The 23,103-nt window shown below is 48.0% G+C and overlaps 1 protein-coding gene across 1 annotated transcript in view; it reads right to left on the reverse strand.

The window, feature by feature from the left end:
* Window positions 1–2,583: 2,583 nt before the first annotated feature.
* The window catches only part of LOC135543605 (ras-associated and pleckstrin homology domains-containing protein 1-like), a 77,074-nt gene continuing 56,554 nt past the window's right edge, over window positions 2,584–23,103 (reverse strand). The window contains 12 exon segments of the mRNA XM_064971005.1: window positions 2,584–5,802; window positions 5,805–6,679; window positions 6,681–7,621; window positions 11,036–11,172; window positions 11,782–11,908; window positions 12,179–12,277; window positions 13,711–13,821; window positions 16,780–16,923; window positions 17,029–17,094; window positions 17,379–17,500; window positions 17,992–18,151; window positions 21,465–21,542. Of these exon segments, the coding sequence (XP_064827077.1) occupies window positions 4,673–5,802; window positions 5,805–6,679; window positions 6,681–7,621; window positions 11,036–11,172; window positions 11,782–11,908; window positions 12,179–12,277; window positions 13,711–13,821; window positions 16,780–16,923; window positions 17,029–17,094; window positions 17,379–17,500; window positions 17,992–18,151; window positions 21,465–21,542 (3,990 nt within the window). The 3' untranslated portion in view covers window positions 2,584–4,672.

The raw sequence follows: 23,103 nt of genomic DNA on the forward strand, positions 1-23,103 counted from the left end.
TTGCAACACTCACTACCGAGATCCAAACTGCCTTTGGAAACAATATCAGCACAAGAACTGTTCGTGAGGGAGCTTAATGAAATGTATTTCCATGGCCTAGCTGCCGCACACAAGACTAAGATCACCATGTGCAATGCCAAGCGTCAGTTGGAGAGGTGTAAAGCTTTCCGCCATTGGACTCTGGAGCAGTGGAAACGTGTTCTCTGGAGTGATTAATCCCACGTCACCATCTGGGTTTGGCAGATGCCAGGAGAGCGCTACCTGCCACAATACTGTGCCAATTGTAAAGTTTGGTGGAGGAGTAATAATGATCTGGGGCTGTTTTTCATGGTTCGGGCTATGCCCCTTTTTTCCGTGTTTCCAACTTTGTGACAACAGTTTGGGGAAGGCCCCTTCCTGTTTCAGCATGACAATGTGTCCTTGCACAAAGCGAGATCCATGTCGAGATCGGTGTGGAAGAACTTGGCCGGCCTGCACAGAGCCCTGACCTCACTAATCGCCTGGCCTCGCTAACACTCTTGTGGCTGAATGGAAGCAAGTCCCAGCAGCAATATTCCAGCATCTAGTGGAAAGCCTTCCCAGAAGAGTCTAGATAGTTATAGCAGCAAAGGTGGACCAAATCCATATCAATGCCCAGGATTTTGGAAAGATTTTTGACGAGCAGGTGTCCACATACTTTTGATCATGTAGTGTGTCAGATCAGTGACTACTTCAAGAAAGGAAGCATTAGATGCTCCAGCCTCAATCTTTAAGTTCCATTCTTTCACAACAGTAGACAAAGGTTAAAGGGACAATCTGAGATTGGTACATCCAATTCGACTTTTAAATAAATTATAGACAACAGGTGGAAATTATAGGCAATTAGCAAGACACCCCCAATAAAGGAGTGGTTCTGCAGGTCGGGACCACAGACCACTTCTCAGTTCCTATGCTTTCCTGGCTGATGTTTTGGTCACTTTTGAATGCTGGTGGTGCTTTCACTCTCGTGGTAGCATGAGACGGAGTCTACAACCCACACAAGTGGCTCAGGTAGTGCAGCTCATCCAGGATGGCACATCAATGCGAGCTGGGCAAGAAGGTTTGCTGTGTCTGTCAGCATAATGTCCAGAGCATGTAGGCGCTACCAGGAGACAGGCCAGTACATCAGGAGACGTGGAGGAGGCCTTAGGAGGGCAACAACCCAGCAGCAGGACCACTACCTCCGCCTTTGTGGAAGGAGGAGCACTGCCAGAGCCCTGCAAAATGACCTCCAGCAGGTCACAAATGTGCACTTGTCTGCTCAAACGGTCAGAAACACTCCATGAGGGTGGTATGAGGGCCCGATGTCCACAGGTGGGGGTTGTGCTTACAGCCCAACACCGTGCAGGACGTTTGGCATTTGCCAGAGAACACCATGATTGGCAAATTCACCACTGGCGCCCTGTGCTCTTCACAGATGAAAGCAGGTTCACACTGAGCACGTGACAGTCTGGAGACATCGTGGAGAACGTTCTGCTGCCTGCAACATCCTCCAGCATGACCGGTTTGGCGGTGGGTCAGTCATGGTGTGGGGAGGCATTTCTTTGGGGGGCCGCACCGCCCTCCATGTGCTCGCCAGAGGTAGCCTAACTGCCATTAGGTACCGAGATGAGATCCTCAGACCCCTTGTGAGACCATATGCTGGTGCGGTTGGCCCTGGGTTCCTCCTAATGCAAGACAATGCTAGACCTCATGTGGCTGGAGTGTGTCAGCAGTTCCTGCAAGAGGAAGGCATTGATGCTATGGACTGGCCCGCCCGTTCCCCAGACCTGAATCCAATCGAGCACATCTGGGACATCATGTCTCGCTCCATCCACCAACGCCATGTTGCACCACAGACTGTTCAGGGGTTGACGGATGCTTTCGTCCCGGTCTGGGAGGAGATCCCTCAGGAGACCATCCGCCACCTCATCAGGAGCATGCCCAGGCGTTGTAGGGAGGTCATACAGGCACGTGGAGGCCACACACACTACTGAGCCTCATTTTGACTTGTTTTAAGGACATTACATCAAAGTTGGAACAGCCTGTAGTGTGGTTTTCCACTTTAATTTTGAGTGTGACTCCAAATCCAGACCTCCATGGGTTGATACATTTGATTTCCATTGATAATTTGTGTGATTTTGTTGTCAGCACTTTCAACTATGTAAAGAAAAAAGTATTTAATAAGAATATTTCATTCATTCAGATCTAGGATGTGTTATTTTAGTGTTCCCTTTATTTTTTTGAACATTGTATATGGCCATTATTCTTGAATAATGCCTTGTGAGCTTAATTACACTTACCACAATCAAAATATAAGCTTGTTTTACTCCATTGCATTCATGATAAACGCTGCAGATGTCATTTAAATTTAACTGACCTTATGGTGCATCGTTGACAGGCACAAGCAGATTGAATCCCAGCCCTGGTTAATCGTTTTAGTGGTTATATTGCTCCAGTCCCATTTCCTTAGCTATTTAGCAACAACAACAAAAAAGCTGTTTGAGTCCCAGATTGCCCCTTTAAATTAACCAATACATTAACCATAGAGTTGGTGATAAACAAGACACTGGGACATGGTCGAGGTATGTTTTGAACATTTATATTGTGATCTTCGGTTTATATGCAAGTAGAGACATTTAGTCTGCAATCTCCCCCCGTTTTCTTCATTTGGCTCCCAAAATCAGAAACAACACTTCAATAATTTAATGCCTACTTCAGTTTGACATACTGCAAACCAACAACCTGAAAAGGATGATATTCAATCATGAAAATGCACAGGCTCTGGGGTAAAGTTTCCCCTAGGTACAGATCTAGGATCAGCTTCCCTGCCCCCAAACATTAACGGCAAAAACAACACAAGATCAGCATCTAGAGCAAACTTCACCAATACAGAGCAATGTAGATACGCAAGATTAATATGACAGCATGTTGTGTGTCTAGTAGTGGTCCCTCAACATTCATGGTCCACTTGAGTTCAGTACGGGCATTCAGCTTTGTGGTTATGGTCGCTATACTGTACCTATTGCTAACAATGGTGGGAACCGTAGCTAATGCTTATATCAATCCAATCCAGGATGTTCACAATTCGGGAGAAGAGTGGAGAATTGGGACAAACCCTACATTGAACATAAGATGTCTGCCCATTGATATCCAGGCTTATTAGGATAATAAGCACTAGCACCCTTGAAATGAAGGCATTGCTGCGAGAACACCGCCCCCTCTCTCTGCACTGCACTTTGGCAGGAGAAGCAGGAAATTGCACTACTACTGGAATGTTTAGGCCATAAAAACAGGATATAGAAATTTTAATGCGAGCCAGACGGGAATTTGTGGGTTAATTTTGCCAGTCAGGTCTAGCCTAATGCTAATGACAACATAATTCAATACTCAGTACCTTCGAGCACCAACGTGTAGCTTCAATTTTAGCCACCATGTTGAGAATAACTGAGTATATAGTAAACTGCACCTGGAGCACAGCTGTCCCCTCTCGGTACATTATATTTCTATCATTTTTAGGCCATGTCATGTGACAATTTAAAGGCAGCAGGGGGCAATGGGAGGGAAGCAAGGGCTGTTACTGTACAGAAACAGCTGTTCATTAGGCACCAAACGTTTTAGAACATGTAGCAACGAAAAGCGAAAGTGTGTGTTTATTGGACAATCCAGTGAGTTCCTCCCTGTTTCACAATCCGTTTTCTTCTGCTTGGTGCCTAATATACATGACCCAGATTCAGGTCAGGTCAAACAAACACAGCACACACCCCACAGACTCACAGGGCCCTCGAAGACATACACACAATATGCCTCGTGCCATTTCAGTCTTCAGTTAAGCATTAAATAAAACATTTATGAAAAAAAATAATTCCAAGTCACAAATATTTCCAGTTGCACAGTCATGGCTTCGTGCCTTTAGGAGGAGGGAATTTCCTTTTTATTTGGAGATTCTTTCGAGAGGGCAATCGTCTGTGAAAAAAGGGCGTCCTGATTCGCGTGTCACCGAATGACAGCACAAAGAGCGAGACACTTGTAAAACATTCAGGGAATACTTAGGAAATGTTGGGAATTCATAGCTCATTGATTAAAATAACCTCTCAGCCTATACTCTAAAGTTTTTCGATCTCATGATTCCCAATCAAATTGATTTATCCAACTAGCTTTTAACAAAAAAACTTAACAAAAAAATTATGTATTAAATCATTTCATATAAAAACAGAGGCAAAATAACAATCCCTATTACAGAGGCCTTCCGTTATGGTCTGTCAACCCATTTCCCCTTCTACCGCTCGCTCTCACACACGGATGCATGTGAACACGCGCATGCACACACGCACGGGTACGCACACAAACGGGTCCACATACACACACACACACTCACCGAAGAGCTTCATGTTTTACAGCATGTCCATGCAGTACCAATGCAGAATGAATCCTAACGTCGTTATTATGGTTTTCTGATTACGTGGCACAAACATATGGCAAAGAAGAAGAAGCGGATACATGGTTTGGGCATTTCCTTATTTACATGGTTAAGTATTCACCATCATAATCATGGAACGCGAGGAGTTCAGTTTGTCAATATCCACTGACGGTCCTGTGTGATAGATAGAAGCTCCTCTCCAAGAGAGGTAATGTAGGCATCATCCAACAGCCTCCTTTTCTACCACTCCCCTGGTCAGTGTGTCAGTTTGGTGTTGCCCCCCCTCTTGGGTGGGGCCGGAGGGGGCCCCCGCCGTAGCGTTGCATAGCCTGAGACGTTCCCCCCCGACAGCAACTCGGGTGGCGGTGGGGGCAGCGCCAACTCCATGTCGTCCATGGTGCCCGCAGCGGGTTCCAGGTTGGGACCGGAGAGGCGGGACGAGGAGAGCGAACCCTGCCGGCTCACCGACTTGCGCTTCAGAGTCCGGTTCAGGTCGTCCATGAAGTTGCCCGGCTGGGGGACGCCGTTGTTGCCGTTCCCATTGGGGGGCGAGGTGGGCAGCTTGGGAGGTGGGGACAGGGCCGGAGGAGATGGCTGGTTCCGCTGCAGCGTGGGGGGAGGGGCCTTCTTCAGGGAGCCCTTGCCCCAGGAGGAGTTGATGGTGGCGGGGGGAGGGGGACCGGGGGGGGCGGGCGGTACTTTTGGCTGGGGGTTGACCACTGCCACCTTAGGTGCCCCGACGTGGCCGTCACTGGGCAGCGGAGGAGGGGGGAAGAGATCAAAAGCCGGCGGGGGAGGGGGGAAGTCAGCGGTGGACTGGCGCTGCTGACCCACTTTGGCCTGCAGGGCCAGGTTGGCCAGGTTCAGCTTGCCTGGCTTTGGGGGCGCCGCGGGGCCGGCCGGAGAGGGGTCCTTAGAGGGAAGACTACCCATGGATACGGCAGGGGAGGACGGGAAGGTGGAGGGGGAAGAGGACTGGGAGGCAAACTTGCTGAGAAGGTTCCTGCGGGACTCCTGGTATTCAGCAGAGGAGTTAGACTTGATGCTGGAGGCCTTCTGGGGGGTGGCAGGCAGGGGTTTCTTGCCCCCCCAGACAGAGGAGCCCGAGGAGGAGGTGGAGGAGCCCAATGGAGATCTCTTCAGGGGCGAGCCTAGGTTGCCGGGGGGGAGAGGGGGAGGCGGAGGGGTGGGGCCAGTGATGGGAGGGGGAGGGGGAGCAGGAGGGGCAGGGCCGGTGACCGGAGCAGGTGGAGGCGGAGGAGGAGGGGGGAAAGGCAGGCTGCTCTCAGAAGGGGGTGGAGGGAACTCTGGGGCCTGTTGCTGGGCCTGTCCACCACCTGGCTGCCATCTTGGTTTGGCCTTCACCGCAGGAGGAGACAGGGGGCTTTGGGGCTCTCAGTGTGATTGGTAGACAGTGTGGACCCTGGGAACTGGCCTGCTATCTGTTTGACCAGGGAGGTGGTGGTGGGCGGATCCGTGAAGGACAGGGGTGGCGGCTTGGAGAGGCTGTGCTGCTTGGGAAATGTGGGAGGCGGCTGGTTGGGGGTGTGGCCTATCTGTAGGCTGTGCTGCTTCTTCATTGACACCGGCGGAGGCGGTGGTGGGGGAGGAGTTGGGGCAGCAGGTGGGGTGGGAGGGAGAGGGGAAACTGGGTAGGGAGGCTTCCGGGCACCATGGTGGAGCAGAAAGCCTGGGGAGAAGGTTTTGGGTAGGGCAGGGGGGGGAGCAGCTGCGGGCGAGTACTGCTGCTGAGGAGGTGGGGGAGGAAAAGGGGGTGTCTGCACCGAGAGCTGCTGGGGAGGCAGTGGGGGAGGAGGAGGGGGTGTCGGCACCGAGACCTGCTGGGGAGGCGGTGGGGTAGGAGGGGGAGGTGGTGGGGGAGGAGGAGGAGGAGGAGGGGGTGTCGGCACCGAGAGCTGCTGGGGAGGCGGTAGGGTAGGAGGGGGAGGTGGTGGGGGAGGAGGCGGAGGCGTTGCCAGGGGCGACTCGACCAGTCTGGCAGTGGGGGGAGAGGGGCCCTGGGGGGGACCGCTGGGGAACTTCTGGGCCAGGGCCTGCTGGAGGGCGTTGGCGCCGTAGCGCGATGTGCACAGACCTGGCATGGTGTCTGGGTGAAGAGGAGGGGGAGGGGGGATGTCGTTGCTCTGCAGCGGCGGTGGGATGAACTGGGGCACGACAGCTGGGGTGGGGGGCCCGAGCCGGAGTGCGGCCATGGCCGACCCCAGGGCAGGCATGGATGGTGGGGGAGGGGGAGGCGGGGGGAGGCGGGACATTGATGTTGTTGACCAGCGGTTTGACAGCCGTCTGATGGGGAGGAGGTGGGGCTTGAGCTAGCACCCTTTGTGGGCTCTGGTGGTTGTTTTGCGCCCTATGGAGATTGGCGGCCTGGTGGGCAGCGTTCTGGTTCTGCAGCCGGGTGATGGTGCTGTACTTGGCGAACACGGTGGGGCCCGAGTGGTGGGGGGTGCTGCTGGCAGGCAGGGGCGGCGGGGGAGGAGGCGGCGGAGGGGGCGGCGGCGGGGGTACAGCTTGGTTGTAGCTGCTGCAGGGCTGTGGGGACAGCTGTTGGGGTGGTGGAGGAGAGGGCTGTGGCGGCAGGGAGGGCAAGACCTGGGTGTAACTGCTACGGATGTGGGGGGGCAGCTGTTGGGCTGGTGGAGAAAGTTGGGGGGCAGGGAGGGTGGTGTAGGAGTAGGCTGGGGGGTGGTGTAGGGGAGGGCAGAGAGGGCAAGACCTGGGTGTAACTACTGCGGATCTGGGGGGCAGCTGTTGGGGTGGTGGAGGGAAGGGCTGGGGAGGCAGGACATGGGTGTAACTGCTGTGGATCTGAGGGGGAAGCTGTTGGGGTGGTGGAGGGGAGGGCTGGCGGGGTGGTGGAGGGGAGGGCTGGCGGGGCAGGGAAGGCAGGACCTGGGTGTAACTGCTGCGTATCTGGGGGGGCAGCTGTTGGGGGGGTAGAGGGGAGGGCTGAGGGGACATGGACTGGGTGTAACCGCTGCAGATCTGGGGGGGCAGTTGCTGTTGAAGCAGGGGGGAGGTGCCCTCCTGTGGCTGGGGGGGTGCAGCATGGGTGTAGCTGCTGCGAGACTGGGGAGGCGGCTGCTGTTGTGGCGGCGTAGCCGTCGCAGGGGGCTCCAGTTGTGGGGTCTGGCGGTGCGCATGGACAGGGTGGGGGAGGGTGGCGCCTCTGGTGGACTCCCTCATCTGTGTGGGGACAGAAGTACACACAATGAGTACAGGATCACCATGGACCATCTGTTGATACGCAACGGCTTGCTAAGGTTACAGGTAAGGGTTAGGGTTAACTTCAGGATAAGTGTTAGTAGATAGTGAAATTAGCCCCGGCGTTATGAGTGGGCATTAGGTGGCCTGGACCGCCCTACCGTACCTCCTTGCCCGTCCAAATTGATAATTTATTTGACCGAGATGAGCGCAGACAGAAAGATGCATCAATCTCAGATAAATCATCAGAGCGAGCGAAACAGCGCCCCCTCTGTCTGAGTATGTGTAACCCATGTATGTAATGCTGTCTGGACAAAAATAGTATAGCAGGTCATACTCTTTTTGACCAAACAACATCACATACATGGGCTAAATAAATCAAATCGTATTGGTCACATACACATAAAGCAGATGTTATTGGGGGTGTAGTGAAATGCTTGTGTTCCTTGCTCCAACAGGGCAGTAATATCTAACAATACACAACATTGCACACAAATGTAAAATAATGGAATTAAGAAATATATAAATACTAGGACAAGCAATGTCGGAGTCCGGAGTATAAATATACATGATGGGATGTATAGACATTATTGTGAATCGATTATTTAGTACATCTGTTGAATACGTAGGATAGAATAGTATATATACAGCAATAGTTGAATAAGATGGCATTGACTAGAATACAGTATGTAAACATTAATAAAGTGATTAGTGTTCCATTATTAAAAGTGACTAGTGATTCCATGTCTATGTACATAGGGCAGCAGCCTCTACGGTGCAGGGTTGAGGAATCGGGTGGGAGTCGGCTAGTGATGGCTATAAAACAGTCTAATGGCCTTGAGATAGAAGCTGTTTTTCAGTCCCAGGTTTGATGCACCTGTACTGGCCTCGCCTTCTGGATGATTGCGGGGCGAACAGGCCCGTGGCTCGGGTGGGTTGATATGCTTAATGATCCTTTTGGCTTTCCTGTGACATCAGGTGCTGTAGGTGTCAGGCGGTGATACAGCCCGACAGGATGCTCTCAATGGTGCATCTGTAAAAGTGTGTGATTGTCTTAGGGGCCAAGCCAAATTTCTTCAGCCTCCTGAGGTTGAAGAGGCGATGTTGCGTCGTCTTACCCACAATGTCTGTGTGGGTGGACTATTTCAGATTGTCTGTGATGTGTAAGCTTTTCACCTTCTCCACTGCGGCCCTGTCGATGTGACTGGGGGCGTGCTCTCTCTACTGTCTCCTGAAGTCCACGACCAGCTCCTTCGTTTTGTTGACGTTGTAAGACAGAGGGGGTGCTGTTTTGCTCGCTCGGATGCTTTCTCTGGTGAAATAGTTGTTTCAGCCACTTGCAAATTGTTGGCAGGTGCACAGTGCACTGTTTGGATGCTGGAATTATTTTAGACGAACGTGCAAAAGGTAACCTAACTTTTGAAGTGATTTGTATGACAAATCAGTTGAAAACATCACGACTGTTTGTGTACATGCCACATAAGGTAATTTTATTAATTACTCTGACATTTTAAGTCATGCTGCCCTTGACTTTACCTAAATAATTCTATAAAACACAATGCCATTGTTAGAATCTTAATATCACAAACAGAACTGGTGTTATAACCAGTGTTAGGAGGGCATGTCATTTTCTTTAAGGTTTTCCCCCATTGCCCTCCCCTCCGACCGACAGTAGGGCCTGCTTCCCTCCGACCGACAGTAGGGCCTGCTTCCCTCCGACCGACAGTAGGGCCTGCTTCCCTCCGACCGACAGTAGGGCCTGCTTCCCGCCGACCGACAGTAGGGCCTGCTTCCCGCCGACCGACAGTAGGGCCTGCTTCCCTCCGACCGACAGTAGGGCCGGCTTCCCTCCGACCGACAGTAGGGCCTGCTTCCCTCCGACCGACAGTAGGGCCCGCTTCCCTCCGACCGACAGTAGGGCCCGCTTCCCTCCGACCGACAGTAGGGCCTGCTTCCCTCCAACCGATAATTAAGGGGCTGTACCCAGTTGATAATTACACCAATAATTTCCTCGAAACTGAACATACACCGAAATTAATTTCACATACAACAGATGAAAATGGTAAGTACCCTATATCAGTCCACCAAATCCAAGTAGTCTTATCAGTCTACACTGGCCTACTTGGAGTACACAGTGAAAGTGTGCATAATTTACTACAGCAAGTAGACCAATGGATGCACATGCAGCGTTGCGACAAAATCTGAACGAAAATGACTCAGATGGTGGGGAAGAAATGAATCCTCTCTGATGATTATTCTTCTGATTCTGAGCCTCAGCCTGAATCTACACCTCCGATGCCTAAGCGCAAAAAAAGCCAGAACTGGGCACACTGAGCAGGTGCCCGCGCCACCACCAAATGAAAACGGTGAGACAGGAGAAAGGAAGGCACGGTGCCGTTTGGATAGAACAAGCCAGAGACAATGCAACTGGACAATTATCACCCCAAAATGTCATCACAGAGAGCAGGCCCTACATCTCAAACAAAAAAACATCAGCAGCAAATGCACTCACTGGCTTTCGTTGTTTATGCGACATGCTCCAAGTTATGCCATTGAGTGAAGACTCACACCATGTAAGCACAAGCTGACAATAATTGATTATTTTGGACTGCGGTCAAATATTCATTAGAATGCCATTTAAGCTTTTGCGATGCTTTTCACTATTTATCAACCACACTTGGAGCTTATAATAATGTTAAGGCAACTAATGTTTCCAGTATTTGACCGTGCAGCTTTTTTTGCCATTGTAAAAGCTGTTACTGCGTTCCAACATGTGCTTTCTGTTTCATATAGTTTACATAAACTAACATAAACTAATGAACAGTAACACTAATGAAAATGCCTGTGTGATTTGAAATACATTTTTTCTAATGTTACCTTCATAAAAACAACCAAATTACTCTTTTGCGATAGCATATATGAAATGTATTCATTCAAAACTGTTAGAATGTTGCAGTCCGAATGACTGCACATCAGCTTGAATGGCGGTTCTAGTTTTTCCACGGAAGGAGGTCCTGCAAAAAAAAAAAAAAATAAAATAAAAACTTGCCGTCTCCTCCCCTTATGGAAATCAAAGGCGTCCAACTGATTTGTTCTGGCGCCGGCCCTGGTTGAAATGTTACTGATTGTAGAGCATCTACAGATGGACTGACTGTCAGAATAAAGTGTTACCCTAAAGTAGAACCTTACTAGAATCAGCAGTGAGTGAAAGAAAAATTCAAGCAAAGAGAGAGGAAAAACTTGCGACAGAGACAAAAATCAACCATTTCAGTAAAAAAATCTGATGGAGACAGAAGAGAAAGGAGGGATGTAATGAGAGATACATATAGAGAGAAGAGAGGAAATACAAAGGAGTGATATGCTGGAGTGAAGAGGTCAAAGGGGAGAAGGACTAACCCTGGTGTTCTCCTCCATCTGCGTTCCTCTCTTCCAGGCCTCAGAGAAGATGGAGCTGACCACGCTCTGGGAGCGCCCGTGGCTGGAGGCCGTGTCCACTCCACTGTCTGACTGGCCCGAGTGGTTCGACTGGGACTCTGGGGGGGACACACACAGCCATGGAAGAGAGCCGCTAGATGCTGATCTTGGGTCATTGTTGAATTTCCCCACTAATTGTTAAGGTTAGGATTGGGCAAGGGGATCTGATCCTAGATCTGTACCTAGGGGGAAACTTCACCCCGGAACATATAAACACTAGATTGCTGACCTATGCATTAGCTACCAAGAGGCTCTGAAGCCACCAAACTGCCATATTAGTACTCGCTATTTTGCAGATTTGAGTAATGGGAGTAAGTGTGTAAAAAGACTAAAGCTTTATCGTGTACCCTCAAAGACACAACAACTGATTCAAGATCAGAACTAGAATCAATTTACCTACTGCTTGACAGGGGTTGTGGTCAATTCCATCTGAACTCCAATTCAGAAATTGAATCAAAAAGTCGTCTTTGAAAATAATAGGATATCAATTGATTAATAGCATATCAATCTCTTCTGAATCGACTGAATTCGAAATGACAACCAAGCTGATGCCGGATCTGTGCTTGTCTATCACAGTCCCCCAGCCACTACCATTTGGCCTCAGTGGACCACCGTGGATTTGAGCAGCTGATCCCAGACCAGTTGGAAGCCCTGGAAGGCTGACTCACCGGGCAGACTGGCTGACCCGGAGCTGGAGCCAGAGCGGATGCTGGAGGTGGAGAGGGAGGACCAGTCGTAGGCCGCCTCCGTGCGTTTCATGGCCTCCTGGTAGTTCACATACAGCTGTTTCCCGTACTACACCAGCGCCATCGTGGTGGAAAGAGAGAGGTCACAGTTGCTAATTGTTTACATTGAACGGTGTATTTTTTTTTCTTCCTTCATGTAAATATAGGATTTAATATTGACCAAGTCTTGTAAAACACCATCTTTAGTTTTCGGGGAAATTTAAAATAATAAAAATAAAAAAAGCTTTAAGTTTAGGGGACCCCTTTTGGCTTAAGAGCAAAAGTTCTATATAGCCTCTTTAAAGTCATGTTTAAGAGTGACGAGGAGGTTAAAGTTTACCTTGGCGATGCGAATGCCGTTGAACCATTGGTGGAGGGTCCTGACATCATCACAGCACAGATACTTGATGTACTGGGACTTCTTCTGGATCTGGGGGTGCTGAACACACAGAGACATGCGTGTTACCATGACAACACAACAAATGTCGTTTCACTTCGTTCATTGGAGGAATGGACAATATGGAATGGCCAATCAAGTCCTTCTGCTGTCCAGAAGTTTGATCCCATGGGCTACATTGTCATGATCAGTGGTTTCAAGTTTGTATTTTTTACAAGCTGATCATAGCGAAAAAGGAAACACTTCTGCATTTCCCGCTGTGTAAACACATTGCAAATAGGTTCAGGATAACTCCTCTGGAAAAAGTTGGGTAGCTGATATTCAGAGTTTAAATAGCCAAATTGATTACTCACAGGAATCAGGACTAATAAAGCCAATGCAACGGACAGTTTAAATTTATTTTATTTATATTTTTTTTACAAACGGTGGGCCAACCCACATGAATGGGCATTCCTAAAATTCCATTGTGGGCCACATAGTAGGCTACACCCCAGTAAGCGTTGACCGACACTGACGTATTTTTGGATCTGTACGGACCGGACGTCTCTTTTGGGTTGTTCTACAAACGGTAGGCCCACCACATAGATGGGCATTCCTAAAATTCAATTTCAGGTGACACTGTGGTCTATACCTAAATAAGCAGGGACCAACACTGACACCTTTTGGATGTGTTTTTTTGGTCCTGTCCAGACGCCTTTTTTTGTGCAGTTTAAAACGGTCTGGATTTCCACGTACGTTGGTTTTTGGTCCGATCCGGAACAAATCGAACCAATCATAGATGTCTATGTTCAGATTTTGTCCGGTCTAGAATAGCCTTGATTTGGCCCAGACATAGACAGCTATAAATTCCGTCTGTTCAACTTTCATTCAGCACCTAAATTGAACCCAACTTCAACGTCGGGAACACACATATTTTAGACGTCTTCTCAAAGTAATTTTCCTGACTAGTTCTATTCCGAGTTTTACTGAGTGCGGCAAATATTCTGTCTAGGCGTCTGAGCGGCCATGATCGTTCCGGTAAAGATATTGATTCCAAAACCATCCTTGATAATTGCCTTTGTGCCTGTTAGTTTGACGACAGCTAAAGATAGATGAACATTAATAATATAGGAGAGTGGTGCCTTAATACTTATTGTTGGTGTTTTTCAGGGGTTGTGTGATTTTAAAAAGAAGTGGCATGGAGACAGGCTGAAAGTGACTGATGAGTTTGACAGTATGCAGATCATAACGGGCACAGTAATGGTCCTATTAAGTGGACAGGGCATTGGTGTTAAGACCTCACAGGATGGCATTACCCAGACCACATCCACTCACACAGCAGATCCATCTTAATGGGCTTGTCCAGGCTCACCGCAACATCTCTACTCTAAAAATGTGCCACCCCTTGTCTAAAAATGAGTCCCTAATCAATTCTCCACAAGAAGCAAAAGTGGAGTGTTCCATTAGGTGAAAGGGAGGAGGGGGGTTTGGCTTACCTTAAGGGCCAGGCAGTAGTCTGTGGGGGCCTTGTACTTGCTGCGGTAGTCCTGGCCGTAGTACACATTAACGTGGTCCAGCTGTAGAAAGCATACCAGGTCCCTGGAGGCCTATATAGAGGGAGAGACAGGATTCATATCTTTAGATATGATTGGTTATATCATTAATTGCAAGGGTTCTCAAATACTATTTGATAAGGTCTGGTCACACAATTTCCTAGGTGGCAAAGGTCCGGATGGATATTGTTGTTTATCGGCATAGCAACAAACCCCCACTCGGGCCACCTTCCAACATTGGGGAACATTGGGGAACATCCCCCCCCGCATCTATTTCTACTGGCACAAGCAATGTTCATGACACAAACGGTTCACACCCCTCTTGTTGGTGGAGAGAATGTTGCAACGTTAAAACTTATTTCCTGCATGGGGTGCAAAGACAGTTTTGCAGTTTTAAAGCACATTTTACCATGTCTAATGTGTATTTATGTGATATTTAGTGACATGAAAATTACAACAATATCTATGGGCTACAAAAACGAAATAAAATTGTTAACCGACATGAGCTAATTGATCTGGACATTTCTGACAAGTTATAAATAGCTCTCTAAGGTATATAATGACTAACATGACAAGAGGAAGTGATGATACACTACCCAATTTCCAAATTGCACCTTGTGCATTCCACTATTACAAGCGAGTTTAAAGCCGGACTGAATTCCTTTTTTTATTTTGGGAACAACTGCTCTAAGGTCTGTCAGTGAGTGACGAGAGGAAAACTGCCCATGCAATACCACATTTCTAAATACTTCTTGTGCCGTCTACTATTGCAACTCTCAATAGTAGTTAAAGTTAAAAGGCCGACCGATTTTCGCAAAATCTTTAAATAAATAAATTGTCCGAGGCTTTAGACTAGAGAAGTCTATATGGAGGGAGAAAGAGGAGAGTGAGTGGAGATATACTCAGCAAAAAAAAGAAACATTCCTTTCTCAGGACCCTGTCTTTCAAAGTTAATTCGTAAAAATCCAAATAACTTCACAGTTCATCATTGTAAAGGGTTTAAACACTGTTTCCCATGCTTCAATGAACCATAAACAATTAATGAACATGCACCTGTGGAACGGTCGTTAAGACAATAACAGCTTACAGACGGTAGGCAATTAAGGTCACAGTTATGAAAACTTAGGGCACTAAAGAGGCCTTTCTACTGACTCAAAAACACCAAAAGAAAGATGCACAGGGTCCCTGCTCATCTGCGTGAACGTGCCTTAGGCATGCTGCAAGGAGGCATGAGAACTGCAGATGTGGCCAGGGCAAGAAATTGCAATGTCCGTAATATGAGACAGCGCTACAGGGAGACAGGACAGACAGCTGACCGTCCTCGCACAATCCCTCCATCAGTGCTGAGACTGTCCGCAATAGGCTGAGAGAGGCTGGACTGAGGGCTTGTAGGCCTGTGGTAAAGGAAGGTCCTCACCAGACATCACCGGCAACCGCGTCGCCTATGGGCACAAACCTACCGCCGCTGGACCAGACAGAACTCGCAAAAAGTGCTCTTCTCTGACGAGTCGTGGTTTTGTCTCACCGGGGGTGATGGTCGGATTCGTGTTTATCGTCGAAGGAATGAGCGTTACACCGAGGCCTGTACTCTGGAGCGGGATCGATTTGGAGGTGGAGGGTCTGTCATGGTCTGGGGCGGTGTGTCACAGTATCATCAGACTGAGCTTGTTGTCATTGCAGGAAGTCGCAACGCTGTGCGTTACAGGTAAGACATCCTCCTCCCTCATGTGGTACCCTTCCCTCATCCTGACATGACCCTCCAGTATGACGATGCCACCAGCCATACTGCTCGTTCTGTGCGTGCTTTCCTGCAAGAGAGCAATGTCAGTGTTCTGCCATGGCCAGCGAAGAGCCCAGATCTCAACCCCAATGAGCACATCTGGGACCTGTTGGATAGGAGGGTGAGGGCTAGGGCCATTCTCCCCAGAAATGTCCGGAAACTTGCAGGTGCCTTGGTGGAAGAGTGGGGTAACATCTCACAGCAAGAACTGGAAAATCTGGTGCAGTCCATGAGGAGGAGATGCACTGCAGTACTTAATGCAGCTGGTGGCCACACCAGATACTGACAGTTACTTTTGATTTGACCACCCTTTGTTCAGGGACACATTATTCCATTTCTGTTAGTCACATGTCTGTGGAACTTCAGTTTATGTCTCAGTTGTTGAATATTGTTATGTTCATACAAATATTTACACATGTCAAGTTTGCTGAAAATAAACTCAGTTGACAGTGAGGACGTTTAATTTTTTGCTGAGTTTATATTGACATATAATTGATTATATGATATTGGTTACAGGCGGGCCAAGGCCCATGTCTCGAGGCCAAACTGGTTTGTTAAGGTATTAATGTAAGTAGAGGTTGAAATACGCACTGTTTACACACAGTGACAGGCTTTTAGTGTTGTGCGTGTTGCAACAACTCAATGTGCCAAATCTTATCAGATTTCTGGTTCATTCACTGCAGAATTAACACCCCACAAGGTGGCATTGTATACATAAAAATATACATAAAAAGGAGACAACTGATGGGATAATCAGAGAGGACAAGAAAGAAAATACAGAAACGGTGTGGGACAAAAAATACGATTTTAACCTCTACTACCGCCAACGCAATGGGAAAACGTTTTGAAAAATACAAGTCCAAGGTTAACTTCTGTTTCATGCCTTCTGACAACGACCCTGGGTTAAAAGCTAAAGCATATACGCACACACACACACAACATGGGGCTGCAGTTGAGAAATATTGGTCTCCGGGGGTAACCAATGACCCATGATGCAATAGGAGAGGAGGCACGTGCTCGGTCGATCCCGGTGGAGTCATATCCAGAAACAGGAAATACCAGAGAGATGGTCTGTTTCTCATTAACTGCCAACATGTGAACCGAACACACAATCAGGGACACACACACACCGGGTTAAACACACGCACACACAATTGTATTTTATAAAGCCCTTTTTACATCAGCAGTTGTCACAAAGTAGTTATGATCAACGTAGTCAGTGGGTGGCTAACCTTAGCTTTGCCTTTGGGCACGTAGTAGATCCCTGATGCACGCAGCAGGAAGTATCGTTTCTTCCATGACTTCTTCCCGTCATCCTTCAGCCATAGGATTCCCTCTATTTCTGGTACTGAAACCGAGCTGCCACAGAAACACTCCTGCACAAACACATCATCATTATTAGTGTAATCAAAAGTGTGGGGGGGGGTGAGATGTGGGTGGTAGATTGGGAGAGACTGTGTGAGTGAGCATGTATGTCTCACCTCCAGTAGGGCCTCTTTATTCCTATCGGCCATTTCAGAGGTCTCCTTCCTCCCCAACAAGTAGTTCTGTAAATAAGTGGGGAAAATAGGGAGAACGAGGCAAGGAAAGCAAAGGAGAATTAGACACGAGTTGAAAACAGCAGATCACACACACTCCTCCAGGCAAGCTGGCTCACCTAGCCTTCTCATGTCCAATGCATTATTCAGTCGTTTATTGCCAGAGCTGTGACCTACTTCTTAAAAACACACACTCAAGGGCTCTTAGCAGGCATAGGAAATGTGTGTACTCCACACTAAAGCTGTGCGAGTAGTGTACACACAACACATTGGGAGGGTTTCCTAGTTCCTACCTGGGGGTTCTTGAAGAGGGCATATTTCTCGATGCGCTCGATGAACATCAGTTTGTTATGGCTGTCTCTGGTCCAATTCAGTAGGTTCTCCACCAAGTTCTCATGGTCCTCAAAGATCCGCTCTGAGGACAGAAAGAGCGAGGGAGTGTGTGTGTGAAACACGATTCAATCCGGACTAAGCATACCCTGGTCACTATAGAAGTCAAAGGGCGCAATGTGTGACGCAGCTTAAATAACCATGCTGCCAGCGCCTAAACGCGAGTGCTTCGTCTAGCATTATAAAGGCTGGGCAACCATCCCTGCCTCACGCCGTCAGACAGATCAACAGTTACAGAGGCACTCTAGGGCAGTCTTGAAAACACAAACCGATACAATACTAGCTACTACCTAGACTACCTAACACTACAAGCCGACACTGTCCGAGTGTCCACGTTTGTCTCAGTGGCACAGTACTTCCCCAGTATGCCTCACTCTCCCCCAGTTCATCCACCATTATCATCCTCAATATCGCACCCGCCCCCAGGATCCTCCAGTATCTTCTCAAGTATCTCCCCAATATCTGACCTCTCCCCCCCAGTATATTCCCAGTATCTGTCTGACAGTATATCCATACCCATTTGCAGCTCGTTGATGGTCTCCACCAGTGCCCAGTCGGGGCTGTAGCCACAGTGGGACTTGTCCAGCAGGCTGTCCAGCACCTGTCTGACAGTCTGTCTCTCATCCACCATCACGGTCTTGGAGCTCTCGTCCGACATGTGCACCCGGATCACCAGCTGAGGAGGACGACGAAGAGGGATGAGGAGAAAGAGGCGGCGGAAGAGGTGCAGAACGTTCAGGTTCTTTGTATGGAACAGTTCTCACACTAGCCTGAGTGCCAGGCTGTTTGTGCCACCGTGCCAAACCTCTGGTCATAACGAATGTTTTGGCTTGAGAATGACGGCAATGGAGTTATTAGCAAGAGCTTAACCTCGTCCACCAGCTGGCTCCCACTCGGTTGAACTGTCGAGTTATACAGCGCCTCAGGACAGGACTTGACCGAAAGTCTATGGCAGGAGCGGACTAAACAACCGCTGGTTTTAAAATTGGCTGATCTATTAGTCCAGCACCATCTAGCATAACCCTTAACTCCCCCCTACATTGTGGACTTCAAAGGACGTGAGTTTGGAAAGCCTGAAAGTACATACCTTAGAAATAGTAACAAATGGGTCTTCCCCCAAATAATATGGTCAATGTGATAAAACGTTTTGATTAGCAATTTGCCATTTTTCATCTAATACAAGTCCCATCTAATACAAGTCCCATCAAATACATCTAATACAAGTCCCATCTAATACAAGTCCCATCAAATACATATAATTACAAGTCCCATCAAATACATATAATTAAAAGTCCCATCAAATACATCTAATACAAGTCCCATCAAATACATCTAATACAAGTCCCATCTAATACAAGTCCCATCTAATACATCTAATACAAGTCCCATCTAATACAAGTCCCATCTAATACAAGTCCCATCTAATACATCTAATACAAGTCCCATCTAATACAAGTCCCATCTAATACAAGTCCCATCTAATACAAGTCCCATCTAATACAAGTCCCATCTAATACAAGTCCCATCTAATACAAGTCCCATCTAATACAAGTCCCATCTAATACATGTCCCATCTAATACATGTCCCATTTAATACAAGTCCCATCTAATACAAGTCCCATCTAATACAAGTCCCATCAAATACAAGTCCCATCAAATACATCTAATACAAGTCCCATCTAATACATCTAATATAGGTCCCATCTAATACAAGTCCCATCTAATACAGCTGAAGCAGGCTCGCTCCCGCTCCCTCTCCTGCCTCAATTTTTTAAATCACACCCCTTTGAAGTCCCACTTTGTTGCACAGTGTTACCAGGCTCTATGCACCAGATACTTGAGCCTGGGGACGAGGTCAGCAAGAGCATAAACAGATCTTGGACCAGGCTACTTCATAACATAATTGTTGATATGAAATCAATTTAAGAGGGATGTTTCCATGCCCCCAGGACAACTATTGAGGATGTGATTTGAACCAGTGATATGCCACAGCGTGGAGTATGGTGTCACGACATGATGGTTAAAATGCAGGCTGCACCTGAAATGGCACCCTATTCCTTATATAGTGCACTACGTTTGACCAGATCCTTCATACAGAGTATAGGGTACCATTTTGGATACAGACAGTGTATTTACCAAGTGGACCTAAAAAAAGGTCATGGCTCCAAAGACTGAAACAGTCTTCAAATGAACTTCGTCCTGTCTCCATGCTGCCATCTAGAAAACAGATCTAAAGTATACAATGTTCAACCAATTCAGGCCCCTGTTCTGCTGCAGTCCTGGTCTCCAGCGCTGGTTTGGTCCATTGAATGCACCCCATAGGCTTAACCTTATCTGAGACCACTGCGACAAAATCCCCCTTGTGACACAAGCGGGCTCCCATAGGCCCAGCAGTGAGAGTCTAGGCGGCAGGAAGCCTAGCAGTTAGAGAGGTGGGTTAGTAATCAAAAAGGTTGCTGGTTCAAATATCAGAGCCAACAAGGTGAAGAATCTGTCCATGTGCCTTTGAGCAAGGCACTTAACCCTAATTTGTTCCAGGGGCGCCGCACTTCTATGGCTGACCCTGTAAAAGAACATTTCACTGCACCTAATCTGGTGTATGTGACAATAAAAATGTCTTTGTTGTTGTGTGTACGTGCTTATGAGCGTGTGTGACATGGTAGGGAGCAAAAAACAGCAAGCACCCACGGAAGTGCCCAGTAATCCCCTTCCACAGGGACTACAGCATCCAATCACTAAGTTAGTAGAGCCGATCAAATAGATCGCTAAACCAAACTGTAGCCAAGAAGCGACTGTGCCCTAGACATGGGCATCCATTGAGTTTGACCTACATACACAGTCATGGGTTTAGTCCCAAATGGCACCCTGTTCCCTATATAGTGCACTACTTTTGGTCAAAAGTCATGCACTATATAGGGAACAGGGTTCCATTAGGGACGCTTCCATAGACACCCCCCCCGCCTAAAAAAAATCCCCCCATTCTAAATCATAGGAGTCCAAAATCGGCCCTCCTAAAAACAAATCTAAATTCCAAGCCTCTAGCAAAGTGGAGGTGTAATCGGTTTCAATACAACATTCAATCTTTGCTGCATTTTATATTGCAATACGGTAACATAGAGCAAATTCAACAACACACACATTTTCAAAGCAAGATACACAAAACGTCACATATTTTTCTGTGTTCTATACATTTAACATACTATATCTACCGTGGTGTAAAACACCAACATATTTGAAGAGGGCACACAATCGTTGCATGCTAATATCTTGAGCATTTTGTTGGGATCTAACAGCTGGCTCAATCAGTCAGTGTGTGCTGAAATGGTGGGTCTGCTCTCTCCATAATGTACTGGGAGAAAAAAAACATCACTGTGTTCAATGGAGCTGTTTCATTCAGAGCAGTTGCACTTCATTCAAGCTCACTCACACTGGTGAACTGGTCCGATGGGCTGAAATGGTGCCTGGTGTGGCTCACAGAACCAATTCAACGACTGGAACACAATGCAAAGGACCCCAGTTGTTCACAAAAACAAGACTTGTTTAAATCAACCCAAAGAATAAGCAGTCTTACGGATGCCAGTGCAAAATGTCTGATTGTCTCTCATTCTCCATCTCTTTCAGAGACACACACTGCAGTGACCTATTTTCACAGCGCTTCACTGCAGCTCTCTGAATGAAGTTAGTTCACGCAGTGAATCTGAAGCAGATATGGAGGAGAGGATCTTAGGGAACTATGTATCCCAATGGGAATGTACAGCACATACTGTGGAAAAACAAGTGTAGAAACACAGTGTATACTGTGGGTTAGGTCAGAACTAGGGTTGCAAAATTATGGTCGCTTTCAATAAATTCCCTGGTTTCCCAGAAGTCCTGGTTGGAGGTCTTCAGATTTCCTGCTTATTCCCTCCTGATTCCAGAAATCCTCCAACCGGTACTTTGGAAAAAAACAGAGAATTTATTGAATTTTGCAACCCTAGTCAGAACCTTACCTTTTTGACTTGCGCCTCCTTGATTTTCTCCAGGGCCACTCGGATCTTCTCGGCCTTCACTTTGGCCCCCTGCTCCTCCTACAGACACACAGCAACAGTTAACACACACACACAGGCAATGGTCAAACACATACATGCACAAAAACCAACAGGAGCCTTCAATACTGAGCCAACCTCCTCCTCTATCACCTTCTCCTACTCGTTCCATACCTCTCCTCATCGTAGGGCAGAAGTTGATGCCCTCTGAACTCCATTTGCCAGAGTGAGACCAACACCTCACATATCACTTTCTACCTCTCAGTCAGCCAGAGATGCGTAATCGTATACATACTGTGCATTCCATCAATGGCTCTGGAATCATTTACCTGGCCCCTCCAGCAAGACGCCATCACCTCCATCTCTGGTAGCCACCACAACACAGAACGCGTATGTCCTCACACACAGATCAGCCCAACACTTCCGACTCCAACCCAACGGTAGATTGCCCTAAATCACCAGTGCTCCATTGGTAAAAATTGAAGGGGGGGGGGTAAAAAGCGCTCAAAGATGGCCGCTCTTTCATCCCTTTCTCCCCATTATCGTCCTCTCGCTCTTTCTCTCTACGAGAGCAGCAGCCGAGGTGTGGATTTCCCTTTGGTCTCGCTACACGGTGGATGGGAGACAATAGTGGAGGATTCCCCAAACGGCAAGAATCTGCAGATGATATGAAGTTGGGTCCTAAAAGTATGCGTTTCCTCCACAACAAATAAAAAAAAACAAAGACACTTACATAGTATATAGAGAAAGCCGAGATACTACAAAAACAACATTGTTTTTCCCGATGTTGGAATGTCACCATTCCAAAATCCCGATCTTCTCCTTCCAAGACCCTATCGAGTCCTGATGAAGGTCAGAAAGCAATGTATTTAAGAAAAGGAAAAAAGACTGTTGTTGAGAGCAAGAACGAAGGAGAGATATTTGTTTAAGTCCTTCAGGATTAACTGAGACCAATGCTAAGCGACTTCAACCTGCTTCCACTCACAGACTACAGCCAGGAAAGCAAGACCGGAGTGGAGTGTGAGAGTACAGGCTCCTTGACACACACAATCCGGCATACACACACATAATCTACGCACAGGATGAGCACCACTAACCCCTCTAACTCAGAGAGACTGGGAAGCGAGACGCCCCTCCCCCTTCCATCCTTCCACATTCTCTTGTTTCCCCCCTCTCTCTCCCCACTCTCTCTGTGGAACAGCTGCGGAGTCCTGGGAGCGTGCCCAATCGCCGAGCCATAATCCCCATACAAACAGGAGAACCCCTTCACCGGCTGGCGACAGAGAGGTCCCCTCTGTCCCGTCGCCCAATCACAATGTGTACCCGCTCTCTTCTCACCAACCAAGGGGACCCATTCGCCAGACCCTCTTCCCCCTTATCTAATCAGTGCAGGGTAGCTGACCCCCCGCCCCCTGGACAACAGTAAACAGGGAGTGGTATTAGAGGAGTGGGGCCATGAATATTTGGAGGAGGGGGGGTTTGTGGCATTAAGATCCAAGCCTCTTATCTGGGCACCCCATCCTTGACCCAGACTACCTTTCTGCATGAACGGCAGGGGTAATGCAAGAAACGCACTGTTTGGCCAACACGCAGTGACAGGCTT

The sequence above is a fragment of the Oncorhynchus masou genome, chromosome 7 (assembly GCF_036934945.1).
Source record: "Oncorhynchus masou masou isolate Uvic2021 chromosome 7, UVic_Omas_1.1, whole genome shotgun sequence".
In the NCBI taxonomy this organism is placed as follows: domain Eukaryota; kingdom Metazoa; phylum Chordata; class Actinopteri; order Salmoniformes; family Salmonidae; genus Oncorhynchus; species Oncorhynchus masou.